Source organism: Nanorana parkeri, unplaced genomic scaffold, assembly GCF_000935625.1.
Source record: "Nanorana parkeri isolate BGI_ZX_2015 unplaced genomic scaffold, ASM93562v1 scaffold229, whole genome shotgun sequence".
Classification (NCBI taxonomy): Eukaryota; Metazoa; Chordata; class Amphibia; order Anura; family Dicroglossidae; genus Nanorana; species Nanorana parkeri.
In genome coordinates this window covers 306392-317430 of record NW_017306497.1, presented here as the reverse complement: position 1 = coordinate 317430, position 11039 = coordinate 306392, and the positions used below count along the sequence as shown (strand labels likewise).

The window sequence follows — 11039 nt, the reverse complement described above, 5'->3', positions numbered from 1 at the left end:
CTCAGTTCTGTGTATGTATGTATGTATGTATGTATGTATGTATAATATATATATTTTTTTTTTTTAATTCATATTAGTGGTCCGCTGGATTTAAAATTATGAACTTAGTGGTCCGAAAGGTTGGTGACCGCTGGTCTAAAGCTACTTAAGTATGAATCTGGATATTATTGGGGGCTGAAAATGGGATATTATTTGCAGATGTCTGAACTACAGAAAAAAGCTCAAGTTAATAAAAGCATGTGGTAAGGGGGACTGCAACTATTGTAACTGACAGACTGCATCATATGTAATTTATTGTTTTGCCTATTGTTACACTTTAGTCAAATGTGTTTGTGCCCAGCAGCCATTTTCACCTCACCAGAATACAGATGAAACACAATCAGAAAAAGAAGGGGGGAAAAATCCACATCTTGCGTGTTCGTGGAGTGTTTCAGGTAACCACATGTAGTGAACTAATTGTCTGCAGTCTCTGGCAGGATTGCCTTATAAATAATGAACAGGGAATTGCCTAATGATGTTGGCCAAAAGACTGAATTGACTCGCTGCCACTTCAGGTTAACAGACAGTGAAGAGAGACATTTACAAGATGTCTGCTTTCCATATCCACAGGCAAGTATGCTGGAACACAGCCTTGTTAGCGGGTCATTTTTAATCAATGAAAATAAAAATCAATCCACAGTCCCTAAAACCTACATAAAACAGTATTTGAAAAAATAATAACAGTCTTATTAGTCTTATAAAGTCTTATTAGCAGGGCTTGAAAATTTTTAGGGTGTCTCACCAGTCAGTCAAAAATTTCACCAGTTAGCATGACCGGACTATAGCCTTGCAATTTATGTTAACATTTTTTGGGGACAGGTAAAGCTTTCTTTTGGAGGTATATAATCACCTCGGGGTGGGGGAGGGTTGTTATTTTTTTTTACTATATAATAAAAAAAGAACCGTAAAGGTAAAAACCAAAAAGTTTCCCTACGTTCTGTTATAAAACATTTATTCTTACATAAAAGTCGGGATCGCGTCGGGTAAATAGACGCCAAACATGTCAAGCCTTAAAATTGCGTGCGCCCGCAAAATTTTCAAAAAGGCCCATAAGCAACGCTTAAATGCTTTTACTGCTCATCAGTTTAGTGTTATCAGTGATTAATGGCCTGATAATGATTGCTCTCACTCCGACATGTGCGGCACAATAGGCGCAATCGTCATTTTCGCACGTAGGCGCACCCGACGCATATCTGCGTGTGTATGTGGGGGGCGGGGACTTTTAAAAAATTGTTTTCTTTAATTTTGTTATGATTTTTTTTAATTCTTTAATTTTTGTATTACTTTTTTTTTTTTTACACACACACATATGAGAATATATTTATATATGAGAAAACATATTTTTTTTTTTTTAATTCATATTAGTGGTCCGCTGGATTTAAAATTATGAACTTAGTGGTCCGAAAGGTTGGTGACCGCTGGTCTAAAGCTACTTAAGTATGAATCTGGATATTATTGGGGGCTGAAAATGGGATATTATTTGCAGATGTCTGAACTACAGAAAAAAGCTCAAGTTAATAAAAGCATGTGGTAAGGGGGACTGCAACTATTGTAACTGACAGACTGCATCATATGTAATTTATTGTTTTGCCTATTGTTACACTTTAGTCAAATGTGTTTGTGCCCAGCAGCCATTTTCACCTCACCAGAATACAGATGAAACACAATCAGAAAAAGAAGGGGGGAAAAATCCACATCTTGCGTGTTCGTGGAGTGTTTCAGGTAACCACATGTAGTGAACTAATTGTCTGCAGTCTCTGGCAGGATTGCCTTATAAATAATGAACAGGGAATTGCCTAATGATGTTGGCCAAAAGACTGAATTGACTCGCTGCCACTTCAGGTTAACAGACAGTGAAGAGAGACATTTACAAGATGTCTGCTTTCCATATCCACAGGCAAGTATGCTGGAACACAGCCTTGTTAGCGGGTCATTTTTAATCAATGAAAATAAAAATCAATCCACAGTCCCTAAAACCTACATAAAACAGTATTTGAAAAAATAATAACAGTCTTATTAGTCTTATAAAGTCTTATTAGCAGGGCTTGAAAATTTTTAGGGTGTCTCACCAGTCAGTCAAAAATTTCACCAGTTAGCATGACCGGACTATAGCCTTGCAATTTATGTTAACATTTTTTGGGGACAGGTAAAGCTTTCTTTTGGAGGTATATAATCACCTCGGGGTGGGGGAGGGTTGTTATTTTTTTTTACTATATAATAAAAAAAGAACCGTAAAGGTAAAAACCAAAAAGTTTCCCTACGTTCTGTTATAAAACATTTATTCTTACATAAAAGTCGGGATCGCGTCGGGTAAATAGACGCCAAACATGTCAAGCCTTAAAATTGCGTGCGCCCGCAAAATTTTCAAAAAGGCCCATAAGCAACGCTTAAATGCTTTTACTGCTCATCAGTTTAGTGTTATCAGTGATTAATGGCCTGATAATGATTGCTCTCACTCCGACATGTGCGGCACAATAGGCGCAATCGTCATTTTCGCACGTAGGCGCACCCGACGCATATCTGCGTGTGTATGTGGGGGGCGGGGACTTTTAAAAAATTGTTTTCTTTAATTTTGTTATGATTTTTTTTAATTCTTTAATTTTTGTATTACTTTTTTTTTTTTTTACACAACGTTATTGCTATTACATGGGGGGGCTAAGAAGCCCCCTATGTGATAGCCAATTTACAAGACAGGTCCTCTTTATGGAGACATCAGGGGTCTCCAAGACCCCCAATGTCACCTAGGGACCCGCAGAGAAACTGATGAAGCAGAGATCGGCTTCATCAGCTTCTGTAGCTGGAGAGCGACACTGAATGCAGGAAGTGATGTAATATACATCACTTCCTGCATTCGGCGACTGAGAGAAGATCAAAAGGGAGATCGTATACTGAACTCCCTTTGATCTCCTGTCATAGAGCTGTGGCGGTCCTGGCCACATCGGGCATAGCGGATCTCGGGACCGGCAACGGCAGTGACAGCTGCTAATACAAGTGATCGAGTGTCTCTAGAGACGCCCGATCACTTGAATGTAAAGCTCCCGGCCGGCCGTGTAATTACAATGGCCGGCCAGGAAGCTGCTCGTTGGGCTCCACCGTCCTCTCGTCACAGACTAGCGGATTTTTCAAGCCCTGCTTATTAGCATGCGGGGCCACATTTATTGCAGACACATCTACTACTTCCCGTATCCCAGGAAAAAATATATTATAGGCCAGTGGTAGTGAACCTATGGCACGCGGGGCCCTTTTGGCGGGCCCGCAAGCACAGGTTTGGGCCACCTTTGAAAAAAGATTCAACCGTCCCTGATCGCCTTAGTATGCGATCCAGGCCGGTCACCATCAGGCAGCGGCAGCTTATAAGCAGTCATATAAACGGCCGCTTGCTCCTCGCTAGGACCCAGGTACGCCCCAGCGGGCGCCCGTCTAAAATGCCTGTTTAGAGGCCGCCTTATGTAGCTTATATTATTTTGTATTGCTGTATAATGTATTGCTGGGATTTTCAGTCCTCTGAAGCTGATGGTATTATTCTGCATTGCTGTATATTGTATTGCTGAGATATGTAGTCCTCTATAGTTGGTGGTATTCAGCATTGTTATATAATGTATTGTTGGGATTTGTAGTCCTCCATATTTGGTGGTATTCTGCATTGCTGTATAATGTATTGCTGGGATATGTAGTCCTCTATAGTTGGCGGTATTCTGCATTGTTATATAATGTATTGTTGAGATTAGTTCCTCTCACGGACCGGTACCGGTCTGCGGCCCAGGGGTTGGGGACCACTGCTCTAGAGGTTGGAGTCAGTGGCAGAGCTACCAGGGTCACAGTGGTCTACTTTAATACTACTTTAATGTTTTGTTTTAAGGGTTTAGATACACTTTAACAGAAAATAACTGTGTCCAGAGATCCATTTTAAACTGTCATAACAGGAATTTTAACATGGAATACAATGGAAACAGATGCCTTTCTGTAGAAAATGTGGCAACTCTGAACTATTTGTTTAGCAGTCCTGATTTCAAAAATTTCCCCAGTGCCATCAAAGCCCATTTTTAATGTGGCATTTATATGGGTATATTCTCTAATAAAAAGCATTTATTTTCTTTTAGAAAATCTGTCACAGCAACACAGATCCCTGACATTTAACAAGCCGATGGCAGGTCCTCTTTAAACCCCAAGAAGGCACAAGCTGTCAAAAGGAAAACAAGCAAGACTTCCAGATTTAGACTCCTCAGAGCAACGCCGGGTTTCTTCAGCACGGAATATATGACGTCACAGAAAATCCAGTTGGCAGCGGAATGCTGAACAGACCTCTTGTGAAACAACCAGCCATGCCGCATGATTGGATTCTTTGTACTCTGCAGAGCATATAAGACACAGCTGGTCTAAACACTTAGATGAATTCAATGTGTGGATTCATTGGTTTTACATTACATCTCCACGCATACTGTTTTATTGCCGCCACGTTTTGCATCGCAGCTCTTACCAGGCATTAGCATGTTTGCCAGTGGCAATATTAAAGCATAAAAGTTTTAATAACACTCAATTTAATTAACTGGCCAATTAATTATCGGCACATCAGTTTAAAAATAGCTTCATATATTTTTATCTCCATATTATACAAATTAACATTTAACAGAAAGTGCTTAATTGATACTCTGCACAGCATGCTGGGCTTTCTAACAAGGTAGACAAGCACTTGTTGATTGTGCCTGCAGATTGGAAATGTAGAGGAGCCCCATCTCTGACTCCTTCAGCTGTGTGTGTGGCCTGATATCCTGCTATTCAAGTCATAACACAGGCCATGGAGAACATTGTAGTAAAACAGTCATGGGTTTAAATGCCTGTTGTCTTGCATCAGCAAGCTGCTGATGGAAAGTGTTAAAAATGAATTATTAATGTACAATAATATTTCATATTTACCAGAAAAATGTACTTTGTCCTGAACAAAAATATAAAGCAAAAATGTTGGTAGGAGTTCCACTTCATGATTTATGTTAGGCTAAAGGTTTTTATTTTTGTGGGCTAAGTGATGTAAGGGCAACTTCAATGAGAAAAGGAAAGGAAAGAAAAAAAAATCCACATTACCGTAACACCTATGCAAATACCGGCTTTCACAAAGATCGTCTTTGCAAAGGTATGACCCCAAAAAGACATGTGGCAGTGCTCCTTCCTAGACTAGGCAGAGAGCTGTGTGGTATGGGATACAGGCTGGGGGGGGAGTTACCTATTCTTTACTATGAGGAAGTGAGTTGCACTGGGTTAGTCTATAGGGGCAGTTATTAAAGTATTCCTAAAGAAAAAAAAAAAACCCTGTTAGTTTACAAGTCTCCTTTAATACCTCTCCGGCATACACAAAGGCAGAACTATTTTACTTTACAAACTCTTGTTTCTGCGTTTTGAATAGGTATTTGAAACTTGCAAATGAGGTCACCTCATTGTGAAGTAGACGTCATGTGTTTACGGTTGCTACTGATGTACACAGTGAGTAAAGGAAAGACACGCAGCAGGTGTCCACAGAATTATGTGTAATGTAAAGTTTCAGCCACAGCATGTAAGAAAAATCTTTATAGAAAATCCTGCCCATTATTTATACCTCATAATATATGGAGAAAGGGGACGCAATGATCATACCATTAAAGCCAAAACTCTTATCTGAAAGGATTTTTTCTTAAAGTGTGGGCTATTTATTTACTCTTAACTTTAACCCTGTAGTGAATGAGTAGGGGTACAAGTACCCATTACTTTAAGATTGCAAGCCCTCACGGGCAGGGCCCTCCTTACCATCCTGTCTTAAATTGTATTGTGATTGTAATGTCTTCCTTATATTGTAAAGCGCTGCGCAAACTGTTGGCGCTATATAAATCCTGTATAATAATAATTACTCAGAGGAGGGGGCAGCATCTGGGTGCCCCCTTTATTACTGGGGGTACCCCAATGCAAATAAGCCACCGTGCCCACAGACCCCCAGAACCACCGGGTCAGGTTTGTGGCGGAAGAGGCCCTTGTCCTCATCGGCATGGGTACATGGTGCGCCCTCCAAATGCCGAGGGCATTTGGCCTGGTATGGCGCGGGGCGGCTGCACTCGCTCATCCTCCCCCTTTCCTGCCCTGCCTGTGCCTGGATTAAGGGTCTGATTGGAAAAAATTTTGGGGGTGGAGTTCCCCCTTAAAATTCCTACCAGACCTAAGGGGCCTGGTATGACTTTTAGGGGTAACCCCATGCCAGGTTGTTTTTTTTGTTTTGTTTACATTGTTAGTTACATTTTGCGGGGAGAGCGGTCTGCCCGCTTTAGCTGTGACTTTGACTCAGCCGTGCCGGAGCATATGTGTTTGGCTCAGCAAAGCTGTACGGCTGCTATATGGGCTATTGTGAATAGCTGAGCCAAAGGGCTCCGGCGGCCGAAGTGAGCAGAAGGATTAGCCGAAGCTACGGCTTAACCCTTTGGCTCTTTAGTAAATAACCTGCAAGTGATTTAGCCACCCAACGCATACTGTAAAGCAAAATATCAATTTTGGAAAAAATTGGCATTTAAAACCCAACTTGAGCCAAAGTTTAATTTCAGTTTTGGATAGAGTGGAGACATTTTAGAACATCTGTCATGTTTTTATTACCATCTGTGTCCCCAGTTGAGTAGTTACAGGATAGACAGATTTGTATTGTCATTTGTGTTGTTCTTTTCTGGCAAGATCCATACCATTGATTTCTTGCCCTGGTGTAACAGGGACAGGAAGGGGAAATCTCCCCAAGAGACAGCAATACAAATCTGATAAGAATTTATAACGGTTCTCTAATCTAAAACTAAGAAAAAAAATTTGTGCTGCAGTTGGACTTTAAAATACATTTTGAGGCATTTTAATTAAAAAGCTTCTGCATAAAAGCAAACAAGCTAAATGGATGTGTACAAAAGTTGGACCGCTTAGTACTACCCTTTCTTGGATGCTGTTGAGAAGATTCTACAATCAGATAGTAGTGCGTGTCTGCCTTAAAGTAGTTGTAGGAAGTGAAATGTTTTCAGTGATGACCCACTACGTAAATTTCAATTTACAGCAATATCATATGTATTGTTGTTTCTACTTTGACCTGACAGGTGCATTTATATGTATGGTTTTAGGTACTCTGTAAGGCACTGCATATGGCAATAAGTTTCCAGTATGCTTGAAGTACAAACTCCACCACTTGGCACACACCCTGTAAAAGGTTAATTTTGGAAGAATAAAATGAAAGCAGCCAGCCAAGCCCCAGTAATTACATGTTTTCAAGCAATAATTTACTTGACTGTATTTAGATGGCATTGTTCCATTCCATCATGATTAAAAATAGAGGAGAACAACAGTAACAGTAGCCAGAAGTAGAATGATCCGTGGTAAAGAATCCCGTAACATCACCATGTTATATCCTTAGGATAAACTTGTAAGGTGACAACTAAAAAGTAAACAAATGAATGTCAATATGCACATTTCACACATTCAGGAAAGCAATTTTCATTAATACACACTTAAAGAGAACCAGTCACCAATGGACTACTTCTAATCTTCACTCTTAAACTGGCCAAATGCTGGTAGACTTTCAAAAGAACTTTCGTATAAAAAAAATCTAGTCAGAACATTTAATAAAGCAATCAGAAACTTGTACAATGTCGTTAGAAATTTCATTTGGTTTTAACATTTGATTTTGGAATTAATGGAGTTCCGTGAACAAAACCCCCATTCACAGTCAGAAATGTGATCCTACTTCCAAGAGAGCGTGCGTCTCTCATATAATAGGATTTTTTTAACTAACTGTAAAATCCTCTTTTTGCATGTTAGGGCTACAGGATGAATTAGTCAGGCACATTGGGTTAGGTTGCTGCCCTAAAGAAGATTGGACAGTGGCATACAAAGCTAAAAAGGACAGCACAGTATATATAACCCCTTCCACGAAAAGCATGCCTCAGTTTTGTAGCAAGTAGTAGTAGTGTCCATTATTATACTCCAAGAAAAGGATTTTACAATAAAGTAAAACAAAATCTTTGTTCTTAAATCACATATTAAAAGGGACACAATAAGAAAGCAAAAGACTGACTAGGCAGGTTCAATGAAGAATATTTGTACCTGGTGGAAAGTTTTGAGCACCTTTACACCTAATATGAGGCAGATGCCCCTTTTTGCCTTGGGGACGAGTGAACAGATTTGAATAGAAACCATGAAACCTCTAATTTTTGTGGACAATGGGTATGCCCTGTGACAGAGGAGTTGTATCAGAGCAGTGTAAAGGTCTGCCAATTTTTGTGGCGATGCTAACAAATCTAACAAAGCAGGGTGAAGGCAGAAACCAAAATTCTAGTTTGAATCCTCAGGATACAAGATTCTGGAACCAACCTTTTAAAATGTACTGGGACCAGATGGCCATGAAGGCCAACAGACATTCCCCCCATTGTGGTGAGGGGTGCTCCCTCATTGTGAGGACTTGTTTGCAGATTGAGGACTTTGGAGTCCATGACTTGCAACAGAACTAAGTTCCAATCGTTGCCTGGGAAGCCTCAAGAGTACAAGGTTTACCAGATGGAGAATTTTCCTTCTTTTTCCGGGGCAAAAAGGATACTTTTCCTTTAATTGAGTTGTCCAGGCATTTACCAAAGTAGTAATCCCCTATCAAAGAACTTGGGCATCTTTTGCACTGATGCTATGCAGTCATTTGAGCCAAAATTATCCTCACATGTGCATCAAGAGAAGGCCCATTGTGGATATTTGACATATAATATCCACAACACAATAAAGTAGGACCACAAGAAGAAGGTCAAGCTGCTGGAAGACAAAATGATCCATCAGGGTGGAACCAGGATCCCCGAACATGACCTTGGGCTAGACAGCCCAAGGTCATGTTGCAGCCATGTCAAGGCATTTGGACATGGCTGCAATGGCAGGTTGCATACAGGGCCTGTGAGGGTGAACAGGACCTAATAAAGGGCTTTTAGCCTTTTGGTCGCCGAGTCTTTAGACACGGTGATGTCCTCCACAGGGGCAATTAGATTCTTGTTAACCATGCGTTGCGGAGCCCTAGAGTGTGTAGTCAAGCCACTGAAATGAATGGCACAGCACACGCTGCAATAACTGTCAAAAGCACCCATTACACTGACCTTTTTATGTGGCAGCAACTACCAATGTGGGCTCAGCAGTACAGGACTATAGAACATACTAGGAACTTCCTGGGTTCTTGAAAGGTTATTTAAAAAAATACAATCCTTTGGTAAAGGGATTACCCATCTTTTAAAGAGGTGGAGCATAATGGAGGGGTGTGTCACAATCAAACATATTTGATTTTATTAGTCAAACAGTGCCTGCATCCAATCAGATCAGGTATTCAGCAGCTGCAGGAGCAACAGCTGCTGAGTACAATAGTCAGAAGTGAGGACTGCACTTTCCATGTTGTTTAGCATGGATGGGTGAATCTACTAATTTCGCTCAATCCTGCGGTGTGTGGCTAGCCTTAGTGTTCCTTCACAAACTTTAATATCTTAAATATTTTATAATGCAAGACATCATATACACTTCATCTTTTATATATTCAAACTACCCGGGATGTTTTGAAACTGTAAAAAGATCTTAAGTGATGAAAATACAGACAACTGGTTATTGCTAAATTCAAGTCCACCCATGCAGATTACCAGAATACAAAACCAAAAACAGCATGCAAGTATAAATACATGTATTATACGTACCGGCTTCGGCATCTTGCCTGCGTTTTCTTCACACTAAGCCAGCAAATGATTGTCCTTTCCTGCAGAAAAGAAATATCTCCAGTCAGTTCTAGGAAGTCATATATGGAAATCCATAACTACTAAACAAAGCATGTAAGTGGTGTACACAGTGGGAATTTGTATACGGGTTCAATCTACCTACTGTACGAACATCCTAAACCTTCTACACCAACTTGCGTCCCACTCCTAAAATAGATAGTGCTATTTTTCCCTTTTATTAACAAAGAACTAGATGAAACGACTAATGAAAGCTCAAATGGAACAGGGTGATACTTTTCTAGCAGATTCTTCAACAACACTGGAAATGGACAGGAAAGGATTAAGCTGTACGCGACACAGATTTTGTTTTTCCATATCTTTAGAAATCTTTTTCTAGTCTATTAGCAAAAACTGGAAATTGAACAGCTGATGAGATCACTAAATACAAAACGCTTTTGCCGTCTCTACTCGTATTCAACAAGAGATGGATGAATTTGTATCTGTGCCCTTCCCCTAAAATACAAACTACAGATGGGCAGCAGTGCTAAAAGGTTCTGTCACTTTGCACATTCAGAGCACCAGGGCATTCAGTGACAGCATCTCCCGATAACCTACAACCCCCCTCGTCCCAGCAAGGTATACTCACTAGAGGGGTTTCCCAATATTGTGGAGGATGTGCCCTCCATGTGACAATGCTTTAGCCTGAATAGCCAATTTCCAGGCCCATACACTGACATCATCCACAAAGTGCAATAGCCAATAGGAATCTAGCTATGCATTCTTATGCCTTTTTTTTAATATTCTGACGACTGCAACTGTCAGAATACTAAAAACAAAATCAGAAAAAAAACCTTGCTTCCTGTGCTATCTGCCATCATTTCAGGGGGGTGCTCTCTCCCAGCCCCCCTAACCCCCCTCCGCGGATGGGGGGGAGGGGGGGCGTAGAGGGCACCTCCCTGAAATGAGGACACCTCCCTGAAATGGCTTCTTTCAGGTTGGGATCCCTGATATAGTTTCTAAACTGAATGTAGATATGAAATACAGAAACGTATAGCTGCCTAAGCATCCTTGTAGCCTTCTTACCTAAAACAGTTGAAGAGCACTATAGAGGAGGACACATTCACACTTGAGCTACCAGAGTCTTGCTTCGACCTATCCCTGCAACCTTCTCTTGGTCCATCCATGTAATGGGTGCCCTCATGGACAAATGGAGAGGTTCAGAAGCAGTAGGGGATAGAGCAAGGCGTGACTTCCCCTGTAATTTCACCTTCCGGCTCAGACATTACAGCA

The 11039-nt window shown here is 40.8% G+C and overlaps 1 protein-coding gene across 2 annotated transcripts in view; it reads right to left on the bottom strand.

Moving 5' to 3' along the window:
• RDX (radixin) overlaps positions 1-11039 on the bottom strand; it is a 104616-nt gene that overhangs the window by 50948 nt on the left and 42629 nt on the right. Inside the window, exon 2 of one of the 2 annotated variants that reach the window (XM_018556250.1) lies at positions 9732-9790. In XM_018556250.1, coding sequence (XP_018411752.1) covers positions 9732-9743 — 12 coding nt within the window. In that variant the 5' untranslated portion in view covers positions 9744-9790. Of the gene's footprint in view, positions 1-9731; positions 9797-11039 lie in introns of both variants that reach the window. The other variant, XM_018556249.1, reaches the window with a different exon arrangement.